The 19,214-nt window shown below is 37.1% G+C and overlaps 1 protein-coding gene across 1 annotated transcript in view; it reads right to left on the bottom strand.

Annotated features, from left to right (window-relative positions):
• LOC134839682 (dynein beta chain, ciliary-like) overlaps positions 1-19,214 on the bottom strand; it is a 214,558-nt gene that overhangs the window by 56,733 nt on the left and 138,611 nt on the right. The window contains exons 61-65 of the mRNA XM_063855304.1: positions 11,939-12,049; positions 11,566-11,721; positions 4,729-4,887; positions 4,442-4,532; positions 3,447-3,600 (exon numbers count right to left, since the gene is read on the bottom strand). Of these exons, the coding sequence (XP_063711374.1) occupies positions 3,447-3,600; positions 4,442-4,532; positions 4,729-4,887; positions 11,566-11,721; positions 11,939-12,049 (671 nt within the window). The remainder of the gene's footprint in view (positions 1-3,446; positions 3,601-4,441; positions 4,533-4,728; positions 4,888-11,565; positions 11,722-11,938; positions 12,050-19,214) is intronic.

Here is a 19,214-nt window from a genome sequence, read left to right as displayed (position 1 = left end):
AGAGTGCGCACCAAAGAATTGCAACTTTTTAATCAAATCGTTCAAAAAAGCCAAAAAATGTCATTAAAAACCAATTCGGCGGTAGAATATTTGGTCGATCTGAAACACAGCCAACAGATGGTTCGGAAAATGTAAAAGAATGGTTGAAAACGTGTAAGCGATCTCAAGGAAACCGAGAGGAACGTGATTGAAGATTTTTCAGATTTCGAGTTCTGAAGAAAAACATACATGAGATTGAAAACATGTATCAAAAAACATGTATCAAAAAACATGTATCACGTGTAAAGAAATGAGTATGATTTGCAAGTTTTTCATAGTATCAATTCATTTAGAGAAAACTAACTCAATGGTTAATCTTTGTATTTCGCTGGGATTTCAGAAATAAAAATCCATTTTTGGAACAAGAAGTCACTTAAGACTTTTCGTGATCTGCACATTTTTGCCGCTCGATATTGGAGCTTTCCTTTCTTTAACAGCGAAGATGAAGCGAGCCTATAAAATTGTAGATCAAACTGCAAAAAAAAATAATGTTGGAAGTGAACAAACTTTAAGACTTTTACTGTGGACAAAAAATTCGTCACTACCTAAATAAGTGTCCTCGCTTTTTTTCATTGGCTCTCATACTTTAAATTTTTGCAGAAAAAAGTACAAAAATAATTATTTAAGTCAGGCGTAGTTTTAGGGATTACCGACTTACTGAGTTAATTAAGCCTGGCTTTAAACGCAAGCAGTTGATTGAGCCTAAAAATAAACTTAGTCAACATGCCATTGGAATAGAATCACGAACGCAAGGAAATTAAGAAACACTGGTTTGTTTTATGAAAAAACTTCTATTTTGATTTTCAAAAAAGTATATATAGCCTTAAAGCTCTCTGAACAATTTATGATTGAAATTTTTTGGATAAAATTACTCTATTTTAAAAAACTTGATCACTTGCTAAATTTTTTTATTTAGCTGGTAAATCTTGAACTAAAATTCACTTGCAAAACTAGAAGTCGAACGCGGTTTTCTTGACATTTAAATTTTTGCTGTTTAATCGTGGAGTTTGATTTCCCTTTACAAAACTGAACTGAACTTAACAAAATCCAAATTCAAATCGCAAAAAAATCAAAACAGAGCGTGAACAAAGCTTACAGATTTTTCCCGAAAAAGAAAAAAAATCATAAAGATCTATGCGGAGCTTCAATGCCCCCTGAATTTACACTTAACATTAATTGCATTTCCATCTTCAATTAAAGCTGCCTAGAAAACAAGAAAAATCTGCGATAAGGCAACAAAGCCGACAATCTTTGAGCAGACACAAGTTGAGCCAAAAAATTATTTAAAAAAATTTAAAAAAAGAAGTCCCCGCTGAAAATACATTGACCAACACTCGCACTTGCGATAAGAATGGAAGCTGCTTACAAAAAAGCACCCCTAGGCAAAGTGTCAACGATATTGGAAATTCCTAAGCTTCAATGATCAAGAACGTAAGAAAAGAAGGTGAAATTTGTAAGAAAAATTCTTTGAGGGGAAAAAGTCTGGTTCTCCATTACAAGACACTTCCTTTCGCAAGTGTAGAAAACAAAACCCTGCAGGAAAAATACAGATCAAAAACTTTTTTAAACAAGAATTATGCCGAATGCGGTTTTATTTTGCTGTTGGTATGTTGAACCCGTTTTTTATGATTAAACTTAGTCATTTTTCTCTCAAATTTTATTTTTAAAATCAATCATTTTTTTGAGATACAGCAAATAAATCACTTGCACAACAAACGCTGGAGCGTCAAAATTACTTGCATAACCAATCACTAGCATAACAAATGTATAGATCATAAAAATTGTTGGATAAACCCTTTGCTTGAGATTTGTTGTACCTAAGTCATTTCGTTGATTGATAATTTAAAGAATCTGGACTATTTCAACATATAATTTTTTTATATTCCGCCGGGAATAGTATAATTTCCGATTTTTTTTTTCATTCTAGATTTTTCATGCCCTTCCTCGGTGAGCGTAACTGGCGTCTCTTTAAATTAAAGGTAATTGAACTCCTACTGACCCAAAGGGTCACCGTTTTGTACCATTTTTAGATCTCCAGAACGTTTGGCCAAATTAGGGTCTTCATAGTGATTTGTGAGAGCGCTCACAAAATCAGTTCAGTCGACCTAAAAAAAGGATGGTATTGAAAGTAAAACAAAAAACCAAAAACCAACATAAACTTGAGGCCAGCTTAAGCTGGAAAAACCTGTTTGATAATTTTTGAAACTTTTGTATTAATGCGGAAGGACAAGGGTAATTTCAAAAACAGACCTATAGCAAAGAAAAGTAAGTCCCAATATAATGACTTCAAAACCTGTTAATTCCATCAATTAATTCAGTTTTCTTTCAAAAAAGTGAAGTGATTACTTGAAGTGAAGCTTGTTAGGTTGAAAGATGCTTAAAACGTTGCTCATTAGCTTTGGGTGGGAATTTTCGAGCGAAGTCGAAAAGTTTCAAAAAACGGTAAAAAACTCAAATTTTCCGAGGCTCATAACTTTTTGTGTAAAAATATTTGGGCGTCACCGCTTATGCTGGGGAGTTTCCACAACTTTTCTATCCGTTGAACCCAAAACCCCATATTTGGGAGGGTAGTTTTCGAGAAAAGTCTAAAAGCTTCGAAAAAAGGTCAAAAAATCGAAAATTTGACTTTTCCGAGGGTCAATTTTTTGCGTAGAAAAAATGGGCGTAACCGCGAGCAGGAGAACTTCTCTCAACCCGTACCTTCGATTGAAACTAAAATCTCAGATTTGGTATGGTAGTTTTTGATAAAAGTCAAAAAGTTTCAAAAAACGGTCAACAAATCCAAAATTTGATTTTTCCGAGAGCCATAACTTATAATGGAAAAAAAACTGGGCGTAGCGCTTGTTCAGGGGAGCTTTCCACAATCTGTTATATCCGTTGAACCTAAAATCTCAGATTTGGGATTGTAATTTTCGAGAAAATGGAAAAAAATCCAAAAATTTGGGTCGAAAATTCCCCCCCCCCTCCACACTTTTTCGAAGGCTGTAGAAAGTGGGGTAAGGTAAAAAAGAGACTAGGAAATTATGCAGGCACACAGGGGAGTAGGCGAACTCTCGATTGGTAACACTTTTTGAAAATCGGTAGAGACGTTTTTGAGAAAAACTACATTTTTGAAAAAAGTGAAAACATTTTCCAAAGCGTCCCAAAAAATAATAATAAAAAACACCAATCCCGTACATTTTCATAATACCTGTTATAACCAAAAAAGATCTTTAGCTTTGGACAAATTTTTGCTGAAAAGAACAACATCCAACGAAACGACCCAAATAAGTGTCTTGATTTCGTTCATTGATATTCAAATCGTTTGACAAATGATGCATTTTCAATGATGAACGAACAAAGTAAGTTCCTCGAATCTATTGAAAAAAACTGATTGTTTGCTCCAGATGATAACTGTTTATACAAACCCCTTCTGGTCGAATCGGATGACGGTGAAGTTGTCGGTGTTCTTCTCGTACTTCTTCTTGATCCACTTGATGCCCTGCAGTTGGGGGTCAATCATGAGGGGCCATCGCTCACAGTTGGTCACTATCGACGCATTCTGGTACGACATCTTGTCACCTACACACACCATACACACCAATCACGTACACATAGCTGACATAGATCTACAAATTATCCAAAAAGTAATTATATTCTAAGAAACTGGAAGGAATCGATGCTATAACGGCGACAACTGAAGACTGAGTTATTTGAAATGTAGGGAAAAGTAATTGAAACTGACTACCTTTGCACAAGATTAACAGCCTTTAATAGATCCTATGCAAAGTCCAGAAACTTTTTATTATTACATCATGATAGATCGACACCCGCACCGAAGTTTCATGTGTAATAATCGATTATAATGGATTTTCGTTGACTAAAATGTTGTCAATATAATCGATTACCATGTCAAATTTAGACCTCGTAATTGATTTTTATTCGATTATAATCGATTATTTTGGAAAAATTTAAATCCATTATAATCCATTATAATCGATTATAATCCATTTTTGTTTTCAATATAATGGATTATTTTTTGTACATAATGACAATGAAAATGATGAATGACAATTCATTTCGTGACATCATTTGTTTTTGAGAGTCGATCTGTAAGCCATTTTTTGCTCTTTTTGTGTCATTCTATCATATGAAACTATTTGGTCAAAATGATTTGGCTCTTTTCCAGTTCCCCCCTTTCAAATTCAATTTTGAAAAGCTTATTTAACGTTGTCATAATGCAATGAAATTTGGCGTGGTGAACAAATCGACATCTGTAAACAGATTTGTTGTTCATAATCTACAGCGTAACATCACGCATTTAGCGGTAATAACACGTAAAACAAACATAAAACACGGTATTTTGAAAAGGGAGGGGGAACTGGAAAAGAGCCTATGATTTGAATAAGTGTCTCAATCTGACCTGGGAGTCCTTCGTTCTCCCATTGGGCCATCTGGGCTCCATCAGTGAGGAGGGAAAAGGGATCTTGTCCTTCAGTTGTGTGGATCTTGGCCTGAACAAATTCCAGCAACAGAATGAGTGCGTTCAATCAATACAAGTATAAATATAGATAAGAGATTCGATAAATTTTAAAAAATAATAATAATAAATAGGATTCGTATGTATAACTACGTGAATTGAGATTTTTAATTAATCCCTACCGAGCCATAACAAGTGCATAACAAAATACGGTGTTTTAAATTGTTGACCTCGTCTGGAAACTGTTTCAGTTTGAATGGCCACTTCTCGTAGACCAACTGTTCCCTGTACTTCCTGGAGAAGCAGCCCAAGTAGGACACACATGCTGACGTCATCAGCACATCCCCGATCAGAGTGGTCCGCATGACGTCATACTTCTCCAACATGTTCTACAGAAAAGGACTCGTTTACAACTAAAAATCCTAAAATCTTATAAAAAATAATGTTTCACTCGCGAAATTATTTTTTGTCGGTTTTGGGGTGCATGAGAAAGTGGTGGGGGAAGAGAATGAGTAAATAAACGAGCCCAAGGATCCTGTGCCCCCCTTCCCAAATAGACCAAGTTAGGATCTTTCACCCCAGTATTTGATTTGGATTGATTTTGCTTACGCTGCACTCTAATGAATTAAGGAGGTTTTCTCGAAAGTTTTTGCAAGGTTCTTACAAAAGACGGTTATCTTGAAAGATCTTTTAAGTCAGAGGTTATCTTGCAAAAATTTTATAAGAAGGAGGTGATCTTGCAAGAAGTCATTTCAAAAAGTTCCGTTGAAAACCAAAATGGGTAGCAGAAATTATGCATATATGATCAATTCAATGCACATTTCTTCTAGAATGATAGAACAATAAATTTATCAATGAGCACAAAAAAGTTGAGGTTAAGCTTAGCAAAAAAAATTGCTTTTATTGCGAGTGTACGGATACAACGCAAATTTGAAATATCATATAAGCCACATCTTGTTGACGCAATTCATACAACCAAACTTGACATGAGATTTGAAAGTGAAAAAACTTTGTTTTTCCATCCTCAGAAAGAGTTTACCTAATTGCTAAACATTAAAAAAAATGAGATGGTCAAAATTTTATGCGACATGCTTAAATGCTTAGACTAATAAGATAAGTATCTAACAGAAAAAACATGTTGGGATTGGTTTTTGTCTCGTGTAAAAAATAACCGCCAATGCTATGGGAGCTTTGGCAGAACAGATTCCAGTGCGGGATGGAAGCGAAGCACTCAAGAAACCCGAAGAACTTCTATTTCGCGGTCACGCTGATAGAAACCCAGATTCATGCTTTGCCGCCGGATATGGACGGGAAAAACCGGTTGGTGCAAACAAAGTTTATTAACCAACTTGGAATTGTGCCTGGGCGAGAAGGGGCAGGACAAACTGCATAATAGACGACCCCATTTGGACCTTTTAACAACTCGTTACCCGAGGATGTTAGACGCGATTGAGGCGGAATTCAAAAAGGGAAGAAATTAGACCTCTGAAAAGTTTCAACTTCTCGCTCGGAAACAGCAGATCAATGTAAGTCTTGAGCAATTTCATTCACTTTTAAGCAGGCTAGCGGCCATTTGCAATTTTGGAGCATTAAAAGATCGAATTCTAAGACACGTTTTTATTGTAAACATGAACAATTGCGATGCGCAAATTGAGTTGTGTCGATCCACCAAAACACTGAAGGAAGTTTACAGAATTGCTCTTTCGTACGAGCGTGGCGACAAACACGCAAAATCGTATGTAGCAACATCCACCGGGGGAATTACTGGGGACCAGGGATCAGCTGGGGGCGACTCAAATAAAATCAGAACCAGTTGGAATAAAACGAGAAGGATTCAGGAACAGCTGTCCGCGGGGTAGGGGCGCGTACAAGGGGCGCGGATCGAATCGAGGGGGCACTGTGCCAATCAATCGATGTTATAATTGCGACCAACTCAATTTTACACGGGAGCACACGGAAAAATGTCCAGCCAAGAGAGTCACTTGTAAAGTTTGCCAAAAATCGGGCATTATGAACGTACCTGCAGGAGGAAATGCGGAAATCAGCGAGGACGCGAGGCAATGGGAATGGTTCAGGAGCATGATGGCAACGACAGTCCTGGGGACCTGGACGACCTGGCATCCCAACATGAGAGCTCCATCGGTTGGGTAAACCCACGTAAGCCAGTAGTACACTCGTGGGACTCCGATAGTTCGGGTGACTACATGGTGATGGCTGTGCGACAAAAGAAATTCGCCGAACTAAAGATTGACGGAGCACAACTGCCAGTTCGTAAAAACGGGAAAGCTAGTTGGGTGTGGATAGATAGTTGGTCTCCAATATTTATCTTCACCATCGGAGAATTGAGGCGAACCCTCTAAGCATCAAAACTGAAGTTGGACGCACTCTAGGCGGAAGATAATGCATTTCGGGATTACAGAAATAATCCTCTGAAGCTGATCGGAACCAGGACGGTAATTCTGGAGTCGTGGAGTCGAATGGATGGAAGGTGGATGTGAAGATAATAGTCAAAGGAGGGAATCGGCCAGCTATCATCGGAAGATATGTGAGGTCACAGTTGGGCCTGCAGTTGGTCCAAAATACACCAGGGGATCAGATCATGTCTATTGATGAGGAGCCGAAGGGGGAATTGGGACAAGACGTGGAACTGGTTTCAAGGCAGGACTACTTTAGTAAGCAGTTTCCAAATCTTTTTTCGTAGGGTAGGAAAAAAGGAAATTATAAAGTGCAGGAGGAATTTTTCGAAAAATTGACCTCAGTACAACAGAAGGGTCGGCGAGTCGCAATAACGCTCAACAAAAAGTGGATAACGAAATTGACAAACGAATCAAACAAGGTCACATAGAAAAGTTGGAAGAATGTTCAGACAAATATTTTGTATCGCCAATTGTAATAACAGTGAAAAAGGACGGATCAAAAAACGCTCGAGTCGAGGGAACTAATTAAGCAGGTGCACAAAAAAGATTATCAAATGCCGAATATTGAAGAATTCATGCACACCATGGGGCAAACATTCAGTGAGAAGAAACCGGGGGATATAATTTTTTGACAATGGAATTGACGTACGCATACAGTCAATTTCCTTTAAGCGCAGAAACAAGTGTACAATGCAATTTTTCCCTCTTTGGAGGTCGGTCGACTAATATGTAAAGCAAGATTTTATGGGCTAACCACGATGCCGGTCGAATTTCAGCGCGTAATGGATTGCATCCTCTTCGAATTCCCGCAGGCGCATGCGTTTATAAATGACATTCTGGTGGTTACCAAGGGAACCGAAAGTGACCACATTGCGATCGTCGAGTAAATTCAGAAGAAATTGGATTAAAAAAATATGTCCCTAAAACTCATGAAATCTAAATTCGCACATAGGGAATGTCAATGGCTGGGACACAAAAAAAAACACTAACGAGAGTAACACTCTTGGTGCGGAAGACAGAACCCATCAAAACGTTCAGACTGCCTTGTACCTTATCACAATTGAAACAGTTTATACGGGTCGATACACAGTCTTCATAAGTACTTGCCGGCTTTGGCCGAATATTCCGCACCATTACGCCCCCTATTAAGCAAAAACAACGACTAATGTCAATACTGGACGACGGAGTGTCAATAAGCATTCGTAAATTTAAAGAAACAAGTTGCAAACATTGTTAAAAAACGCCAGTTTAATGATCATAAGGATTTAGGAATTGTGTGCGACCTTGACCATAAGGCTTTAGGCGCCGGACTCGAGCAGTTAAAACCGGAAGGCTGCAGACCGATTTCATTTGCCTCAAGGCACCTAAACGACGCGGAAAAAAAGTATTCCACGAATAAATTAGAGATGTTGGCTATATGTTCGAAACTATATAGTGTGCAGGAAATTTCGGACCACAAAGAGTTAGTTTCACTCTCAAACGGCAATAAGAAGAAAAACAAGACCATGTTTAGTCACCTAACGCGGTGGTTGGACCGATTATTTCCCTTCGATTTTCGATAAGTACATAAGCCGGGGCGGAAATTGGGTTGGCGGATTACCTATCGCGACACCCGAGCAATGAAGCAACGCCGATTGGTAGATACGATAACATGTTCACTGTCGCAAAGATTCTATCGATACGTACCGCTCTCGGTTTTTTCAAGAATGGCGCATCCAGGGGACCTAAATTACGTAATAATACATCCAAGTGACCTAATGTTGCTATTAATAGCCAGTCATCTATTAATAGAAATGAAACATGTAAAATTTCGTCGCGCAACATGCCAGTAGAAGGAGTCAAGTCATGCGAGCGGAAATGCCAATCAGAAGCAAGAAATATGCATAAACCGACGGTTACGCAATACGAACGAGAATTTAGTCGGTGCTATTACTCAGTCAAAAATAGTCACTCGGAAAAGTTGGATTCAAACATTCAAATAAAAATGGAGCTTAGAAAAAAGGAGAGATTAAAAAAAACCGAGCTTAATTAGTAGTGGTGATGAAGTAGAAGAATTACCAACACTTTCAAACATAGAGGCGTTTTTTAAAGAAACTAGATCGATGAAAAGTATTACTACATTATCATTACCTTCGGCATTCAAAGGCGAAATGAATCCACCAGTGGAGCTCAATAATCTTTGTTTATCAATTGTTCCAGAGGGATGTAAAATTGTGAGCAAAATCACTTCCCTTACCGAATTAATCAAATTATGATTTATTGAATCGCAAAACGCTTTCGACCCACAACTCATTGCAATCAGAGACTTAATTAAAACAAAAGATCGAAAATTCCACGAAAAAGTGTTTGCTATGAATCGGTTTTACTCCCAATTTGTAAACGATTTTAAACTAAACGAAAATGTTCTTTGGATGAATGAAAAACTTGTTGTCCCTATGAACCTTAGTAGCGCAAGTAACAACTGGATACACGCATTCCACCGCGGGAAAACGAATATTTTTGATGCCGTCAAGGAAGTCTGGTATCCTAATAATTACCATTCGATTGCCTCGATAGCAGAAGATTGTGCCGAATAAACAGCCGCCGGCATGAATCTAAAACCGCTTTAAGTAAAAACCAGTTCGGGAAAATAACTGAGCCAAAAGAACCAAACGAATCGGTTCAACTTGATTTTTGGGGTCACATTAACTACTTGAACGAATCTAAGAAGTAGGTACTAGTTGCGGTAGATCGTTTCTCACGTTGGCCGTCCACGATGATCTGTGGAAACAACTGATCAGATAAAATCCTGAAATTTCTTTTAAAAAAATGCCTAATAGCATATCACAGAGTACCGAGGAAAATCCACGTGGATGAGGGAACGAGTTTTATGTCGAACTAATTACAAGCCTTCTGCAACGGGGAGGGCATCGAGATCAAATAATCGCCAGTAAATGATCGCCGCGCAAACGGATGTGTAGAGCGTACCATCGCTAGCCTAAAAATATTGATTTAACATTCTCGCAGGAAAAAAAACCATTCAGAACCCTTGGAGAAAATAGTCGAAAGGGCCCATGGTGCCCTCAGCTTTTTAAAGATTGCTACATTGAAAATCTCGACATTCGAGGCGCATCAAGGCAGCGAGTACTGTGCTAAGAAATCGAACGAAAAAACAATCCTTTCAAAATCTAAAATGGGCTCGAGTGACTAAAACGAAGATTAGTTGTTTAGATGAAGCTGAGCCGAGCGTGACAGATATGCCACATCCCGCAGAAACCAACTGGGGCGTGAGGTCGGATCTCACATACGATCCAAAACATAAAAGCCACCCGCGTAGGCTCACCGACAGGCAAATCCTCGATCGAGACGATGAAACGGCGATCTTGAAGCCAAAGGCACAAACTGAGCAACCAGGGCCGTCCGGCTCACTCTATCAGCGGACCGGAAATCGGAACCTAAAAAGGTATAAATCAATTCATTGAAAAATGAAATCAAAAAGTGCCTATACGCTTACGCTGAACAACGGGGTTGTGGCTTAGGAAATTGGGTGTGGCAACGAAACCACAATCTAAGAAGACCATGAGGAACTATTCAGCAGCGCCGACACCGCAGGAATTAAGACAACGAAATAAAAAGAAAGCCGAAGTCGAACCCAAACAACGAAAACGATCGGAGCGACGATTCGTTCCAAACAGTGGCTCAAAAACTGATGAAAGCGACAACCTGCCAATTATCTCGGCAAAACGGGCAAACGAATCGCAACAACACCAGAGGGGCAGGCACAGGAACGGAGGAACAAGGGATCCAAACGGACAACAGGGCGATGATCTGAACGAAAAACGAGGCGGAGAGGAACAATCAGCAAAAATGGGAAAACCGCCACTCGACACTGGGAGTGACAATGATACGATTCTGGCATCCTCAGAAATCGGCACCCGCGGATAAGAAACGAAAAGCACGACAAACTCGATAAGTTTCATATAGCAGCCGAGAAGACAGCCAGGATGAGACGGCGTCGCGACGCAGTGGACGCAAACGAACTTCGGTTACCAAGATGGGTGGGTTAATGATAGAGAACATATCCAATAAAGAAGATACAGCGGAGAAAAATAAGCAAAAGTGAAAAACTTTAATAATGCCGTGAGCCCAGGGAGAGGGCTGACCAGCGTGCGGTCAAAAACTCAAAACCTTATCACTGGTTGAGTGGTTTTTTAGTTGTTCAAAACCCGTAAATAAAAAACTTGTTCATTATTTAAAAATCTAACAATCAGTGATGATGGCCACTGTGTTGTATATTTTTCAATCTACATCTATCAGTTATTTCATTCATTTAAAGTTTTTCATTTATCGAAGGGGGAATGTCATATGACGCTAACTCAGTTCATGGGGGTTCTCTAGTTCTAGCCATCAATCAGCTTTCATTTGTGGTGCTAATTCGTTCTTGACAGTCCGGGCCTTTGGTGCTGTCTGTCACCTTTGGTTGACCTCTATCATCACTCTTGGATTTCACTTTGTAAGATTAAGTTACACTTGTTGTCGGAATTTACTTATTGAACAAGCAAGCGTTTTAACAGAAAACTACCTGAAAACGCGTTTGCTTGACTATTTTGGTCTATAAGTTGGTAAATAGATCTTATTTCTGTGGCATTTGATTAGTGTTAACTAACAAACCTTCCAGCGGACACTTTCGCTCTCGAGTCCAGAGATGAGTCTGTTGGCCAGCTGGACAGTGTGTGCAGTGAGGTCTGCCTCCTTCTGACATCTCTGCTTTTCACTACTCACAGCCTCGTACTGCTTCCCCAGATCCGCCAAGTTCTTGTCCAGCGCCTACAACACACAGAACAAAACAAGTTCCTCTACTTTTTCCTCTTATTTTCCGTCTCAATTGCTGTGATTTTTTAGTTCATGCCTGATCCAATTATCCTAAGGTCTGACTGTCTGACTAAAACTTGAGCGCTTCAAAACTCGACTAAAACTTGAACGTTTCAAAACTCGACTTAAACTTGAGCGTTTCAAAGTTCGACTGAAACTACTTTCAACTGACCTTGATCAGGCCTGTGAGGGTGTTTAGCTTCTCCCGTGCGGCTGCCAACTCCTTGTTTGCGGCCACCAGAGCATCTCGCTTCGGCTTCACGTCTCGGTACACCTCGTTGTACTGAAACACCAAAATAATCATATCAAACTGTTATACTAGGTTTTCTAAAACTTTTTACTAAGCAGGGGCGGATCTATGATTTTTTTAAGAATCTATTTTGACAAAAATGTAGCGCCGCAACTTTAGAAAATGAGGTCAAAAATGCGTTTTAGCGCACTTTTTTTTGAAAATGTTGCCGAAAAATTGATTTGTTGCGCGCGCTCTCCTTCATAGTTAAAATATAATGGCGCCGCCAAAGGCGCTTTAAAAAAATTTTTAAGGTTGGTTGGTCGAAAATGGATGTCATGAAAAAAAAAAACAAAGGAGGAACACTTAAGTTTGTGAGAAAAACTGCCACCCCCCCCCCCCCCCCCCCTAAATCCGCCCAAGTCTTTCGACTATCGGAGAAAGAAAAGACTATTTCTGCTTGTCCTCGAACTTTCAATCCTTTAGTTACAGATCACAATATTAATTTATCATCGTATTGGCCATACGAACATTACAATCGCATGAACAACAAATATTAGACACTTAATTACGTAATACCAGAAAGCTGAACAATAAATTCCAAATGTTTATTTTCAGGGCGGACCTAGGATTTTCTCGAGTGGCAGGGGGGAGGCGGATTTTGAAAAACGTTTGAAAAATTTGGCGACCTTTTTTAGGTCGACCAAATTTAGTTTCCAAGAGCTCCCAGAAAACTATAAAGAATCTTTTCGGACAAAAATTTAGACCCTATTTGGAAAAAAAAACTCAGACCCTATTTGGACAAAAATAAAAACAGAAACAAGCATCACGACATATGTGAGAGTGAACTAAGTTTGTCGACTCGTAAATAAATTGAAACAGTTATAAAGATTTTTCATCAAACCCATTTCTGCATGTAAAAGGACAGTTGAAACATTTAGGGTTTTTCCCTGATGCAAGCAGTCTTTTTCAACTTATAAGCCATACAGCTATAAGTTTCAATCCTCGAACTTTCAATCCTTTAGTTACAGATCACAATATTAATTTCTCATCGTATTGGCCATACGAACATTACAATCGCATGAACAACAAATATTAGGCACTTAATTACGTAATACCAGAACGCTGAACAATAAATTCCAAATGTTTATTTTCAGGGCGGACCTAGGATTTTCTCGAGTGGCAGGGGGAGGCGGATTTTGAAAAACGTTTGAAAAATTTGGCGACCTTTTTTAGGTCGACCAAATTTAGTTTCCGAGCGCTCCCAGAAAACTATAAAGAATCTTTTCGGACAAAAATTTAGACCCTATTTGGAAGAAAAAAACTTAGACCCTATTTGGACAAAAATCGCGAAAAATCAAAATTGAGACCTATTTAAGACTTCCCCTGAAAAATAAAACAGAAACAAGCATCACGACATATGTGAGAGTGAACTAAGTTCGCCGACTCAAAAATAAATTGAAACAGTGATAAAGATTTTTCATAAAACCCATTTCTGCATGTAAAAGGACAGTTGAAACATTTAGGGTTTTTCCCTGATGCAAGCAGTCTTTTTCAACTTATGAGCCATACAGCTATGTATTAAAATCTAACGATGTAACGCATTACGTTGCATGCGAACACATCAATCAAAAAATTTGTTATCAAGGCGGGTAATTTGAACAAACCTAAGAAAAAATTGAAAAGGCTATTTTTCCTGAGGTTTTGAAAGAACATAAAAGCAATCCTATGTCAAACCGCGGGAAAACTCTTTGTTGAAAAATAAAAATAAGTTTCATCATGCTCAATAACCAAATTTTGACACGTCTGCTTCCTCCTGAAAAAACCTCAAATTTACTCAATGACAATTGGCATAAGCAAGTCTTAAAAACCATTCTTGAAAAACAAACACAAAACAGTGAAATGAAATAATTAAGCGGTTCTTTTTCCGACCCCCTCCCACCTCACACGACCTTCAATATATTAGTGTAACGAGTGGTTTTACGAGGTTGAGTATGCAGACCAAATATGTTTGTCATGGCCTTATTAGTCGGTATGCAAATTTTTATAGCAATCGGACAATGTAATCAACAAATTTACATGTAAAAACTTGCAGGTGGGAGGGGAAGTAAAAAGCCAATTAAGCTCATGAAAAAAAATTGAATTTTTCTAAGTAGAATTTAGAAAAGAATGCTCTTATTAAAAAATACAAAAAAATTTGTTATTCTTTTTTATGTTGAAGTTTCATGTCATTTTTTTCCGCACTGTTGAAACATACTTTGCCAAAATTCCAAGATGATGCACGCCTCAAGTGAAAAGTTACGAAACGTTTTCCGAGCGCCCATTCGGGTGCTTTCTTGAAGATTTTGTTTAAGGTTTAGCCTTTTACGCAGCGCTCTCCCCCTCAATTTTAATATGTAATTGCGCCAGGAAAACTTTTTTGGCTCTCGTTTTTTTAACTAAAAAATTTTATCAACTCTAATGTAGTTTATTTTGTATGGCAAAATATCAATATACATCAATTCAAGCAATTGAATTTCAAATCTTTACAATGAATGTTACGCAAAGTCATTATACGACGAGCGCATTGGCTCTTGATGTAATCCATAGGAAACTGAAACTGATAGTAGTATAGAGGGGAAAAACTCCAAGCAAAACGTGCAAGATTGAAAAAAAACATTTGCGTCAAGGTTTCGTTATCTGTTAAAAAATTCTCTTTCCAGCGTTTCAAGTAAAGATCGCATTGAACTACTTGCAATTTCCAAAGATTTATCAGGCAAATTCTCTTTCCAGCGTTTCAAGTAAAGATCGCATTTAACAACTTGCAATTTCCAAAGACTTATCATTCATTGCCGAAAACTTGTACGCTTTAATGAGTTAAAAACCTACAGTTTTTTTTCTAGATTCACTGCATACTACTGGCAGATTCCTAATACTTTTATTGTTTGATCGAGTTTCTCACTTCTTTGCGAGAGAATCCAAGTCAAGTAATTTACAAACAGATATTCCAAGATATTGTATAACCACCACCGTGAAAATTCGTTCGTGAAAGAATTCGAAAACAGTATCAAAGTTGTAGTCAAGAAAATACCATTTTGATTAATCAAACTTTCGTTTGAAAAAAAAATTGTTCTAAAATTTGTTACTGCATTAATTGAACTTTGCTAAGAGACGTTTCAGACAAAGCCCAGGCAATCAGAAATCCAGAGTTTATAACTGATAAAGCGCAAATTTTTTTGAAAATAAGAGACTTAGAAAACAAATGTCTCGCAAAATAGTGTTCACCTTTGAGCTGTGCCAATTTCTACATACATGATCACTATGGTTAACAAAAGTCATTTTTTTTATTAATGGAAGCCGCGAGATATTTTAAATCCTCGTCTTCCTGAACTTTTTGCGATGCAAAGTCAAGCTCCATTGGCGGACCGGACTTGCAAAACACATATAGAAGCATATGCAAGTTTGAAAAATGTTTCATTAGCTTTCCAACAGTCACCTGCGGATTTTATAACGAACCGGATATCTGAATGCCCTGCAACTTGTTTTGTAGTTGCTACAGTAGATGTATCGTCAGCAAAAGGAGTAGCTTGCGTGTAAACAATTGATCAAGAAGTTCGTTAATTTATTATGAAAAGCAATGGTCTCAATACTGACCCCTGCGGAACTCCGCAGTTGAAATTTTTCATAGAAGACACACGCTTATCTGTGTTATAAGAAAAGGCCAACTTTCTAAAAAGGACCATCTCTAAAAAAGAAACTTCGAAATAATACCACGGAAACCATATTGTTCCAGTTTTGTTAACAAAATGTTGTAATCAGCCAGGTCGGAAGCTTTTTTGAAAAACAAAAAATATCTAATTTCATAATATTTTCACTAATTTGGCGACGTTTTCAGTCATTTGGTCATTTATTATCGACAAAATTGCATAAGAACATGATTTATTTTTCTGGAACCAAATTTTAGGATTGACAGAAAATTTTGTTTTCAACGAACCGAATCATCTTTTTCATACAATTTTTTCAAAAACTTTGCTCAATGTTGGCAATAGATTGATCGGCGTATAGTTATTAGGGTCAAACTTATCATCTGATTTCCACAAGGTAACTACATTAGCAAATTTAAACTGATTGGGAAAATTACATACACAGAAACGACTGTTAGAAGTGTGCGATAAGGGTTGTCGGTTGACTGGTGCAGCAGTTTTTATCAATTTATTATTTAATCCATCATGATCAACAGAACTTTTGCTCTCTAAACTATATATTGACTTATTATACTCCCATTCGTCAATTGGTGCAAAAGATTTTTCGAAGTAAGGGAAAAAGTTGATGGTGGCAAATTTATTTTGAGTTGAGGAAACCAATGTTTTAACAAAACTAGCAAAAAAAATTCAATTTATTCCACGTCGAGTTTTATGTTACTTCCTAAAAATCTTCCATGCATTTGATTGAAGCACTGAAAAATGCATTTAGCAACATATTGGAATTGAATTTTGCGATCGAAACCATCTCTAATCCATTTGGCTTGGATTTTGTTGAGAGAAGTGCTTTTAAAGACAAAAACCAATCAATTGAACTTAACGCAGATTTTGTTTTTCAGTCAATTTGAGTTTCTATCCCAAATCGACCAAAATGAAAAAAAATTGATAAAAAAGACGCACAAAAAATTTAAAAAGATTCGAGGTTTTTAGTGGCCAAACATTTTTGTTGGTAAAAATTTTCCAGATTTCGGAAACAATTTTTTTGATTGAAAATAGACCTCCGCTTATATTGAATGAGGATCAATAAATGAACTTCTACGTAAATTTGATCTTGATTTTTAAAACTATTTTGTGCTTTCAATATAAAGCTCCGCTAATAATGAATAATGATCACTAAATGACTTTTTAATTTTTCACACCATGGCATAAGATGTTGCAATAACAGGACCGATTCATGAAGACCTATAAGCCGTTTCGCGAGTACACTTCAAAACTCATTATGTCAAAATCATAGCGTTTTAAAAGAGTGTGATATCGTAAGACTTGGTCATGGGACCTATTGGATTGAGGTTATCTATCAACATCGAACTCAACGCAAGTTAACGTTTCAGCTTTTAATTATTTCGTCTCTATCAATAAGTAACACTTCAAAACCTGCTGTTTGAAAGGTTGTATACAACGCAAACTTTTACAAGTATACAATATTCCCTTAACAAGAGTGATGACTCACTTTTCCAAATTAATTTTGCAGACTATCCTCTGGCAATGCTTCACATTGGACCTTACAAAGCAATTTCCACCTAAAACGCACTTTTTATCTGATTTTTGACAATTGTTTTGTCAAATGCTTTAAGGTTGTAATTATCTGATGGGTTTTTTCTCCGATCATGTTTTCACAAAGGCAAACAGCTATCGTTAGATCATCAAAATCGTCGACAAAAAGTTTAAGTCGGTCATGATGGCTTTTAGTGATTGCACGTTCAAAAACAAGATTCCTTGAATGTTTGGAGCTTTTGAGCGGTCCCCTTCAAATTGTTCACCGTAATTAACAAGAAAACTTCAAAAGACAGATGTGTTTTAGAACAATTAAGCTGTTTGTATTGAGACTTTCTCTTGCTCGCATCAATTACTGCCCTCGTCAACTATTTTGATGTTTCTTTTTGCCGGTGGAAAAGTTGTCGTTTTTATTGTCTCTATAAGCCCACAAAATATATCGAAATTTTCATTGTTTTTAAGCTTCCCGTAGTTTTTCCGCTACAAGCCAGAATTTAGCCATCGGTAGAAAATGCTGGATTGATATGTTAGATCCACTAAGTATTGAAAAAACGTCAACAAACTCAAGAACACAGAATACCACTTTTTGGTGCTTGTGAATGAAACTCGTCTTCAACTTTTGAAAAAAAATTGAATGATGTCTCTTAGTGATTGCATGTTCAAAAACAAGATCCTTGAATGTTTAAAGGTTTTGAGCAGTCCCCCTCTAAATTGTTCACCATAAATAACAAGAAAAAATTCGAAAGACAGATAGGTTTTAGGACAATTAAGCTGTTTGTATTAAAATTTTCTCTTGCTCTCATAAATCACTGCCCTCGTCATTTATCATGTTGTTTCTTTTTGCTGGTGGCGACATTGCCGTTATTAACGTCTCTATAAGCCCACAAAATCTACCAAAATTTTCATTGTTTTCAAGCTTTCCATAGTGTTTCCGCAATTAGTTAGAATATAGCCATGGATGGTTATGCTGGATTAATATGTTAGATCTACTATAAAGGTAAAAAACGTAAACAAACTCAAGAAAACAAAAATGATAATCTTTTTGCTTATGAATAAAACTCGTCTTCAATTTTTTGAAAAATATTTGAATGATAGCTTTAGGTGGTTGCACGTTCAAAACGAAGATCATTTCGATGTTTAAATGTTTGGAGCAGTCCCCGTCTAAATTGTACCCCATGAATAAAAAAATATATTAATACAGATATAATTTAAAACAATTAAGCTGTTTGTATTAAAATTTTCTATTGCTCGCAACAATCACTGCCCTCGTCAACTATCATGTTGTTTCTTTTCGCTGGTGGCGACATTGCCGGTATCAACGTCATTATCAGCCCACAAAATCTATTGAATTTTTCATTGTTTCAAGTTTTTTTCTGCAACTAGTTAGAATATAGCTATGGATGGACAATGCTGATATGTTAGATCTGCTATATAGTTGAAAAAACAAAAATAAACTCAGGAAAACAAAAAAGACAATCATCTTGCTTGTGAATAAAACTCGTCTTTAAATTTTTGAAAAACAGTTTTTATTAGAGCTTTTTAAGTCCGAAAAGTTTTAAATCCCAAGAGTAGTATTTTTTTCTTTTTCCATAAAAAAAACCAAATTTGAGAAAATTGATTCATTAGGCAATTTTTTCGTTCCACTGGAAAAACTATAAATCAATTTCTATTTCAAAAAAAAATAAAAGTCACTCACTGCCTTTCCGCCACAGATACTTTCTTAATCGGAGAGTGTTATTTCCTTCCTTACAGTAGATAAATTGGATTGAAAGTTGGATTGAAGACCAAATAAATCTTTCCCATAATACCCTTCGCCCTCCCGCGGATGAAAACAATTAAACTTGCACAGAAAATGTCAAATCCGTAAAATCACTTTGGTCGATTCAAAAAAAGAGCATGTATATCTTTTAAAAATAGCTCGTAGTTTTACGCAGCGCTTATCTCAACACGAACAAAATATGGAGATATTTTTGCTTCTATCCACT

The sequence above is a fragment of the Symsagittifera roscoffensis genome, chromosome 2, assembly GCF_963678635.1.
Source record: "Symsagittifera roscoffensis chromosome 2, txSymRosc1.1, whole genome shotgun sequence".
In the NCBI taxonomy this organism is placed as follows: domain Eukaryota; kingdom Metazoa; phylum Xenacoelomorpha; order Acoela; family Convolutidae; genus Symsagittifera; species Symsagittifera roscoffensis.
This window is presented reverse-complemented; position numbering and strand designations above follow the sequence as displayed.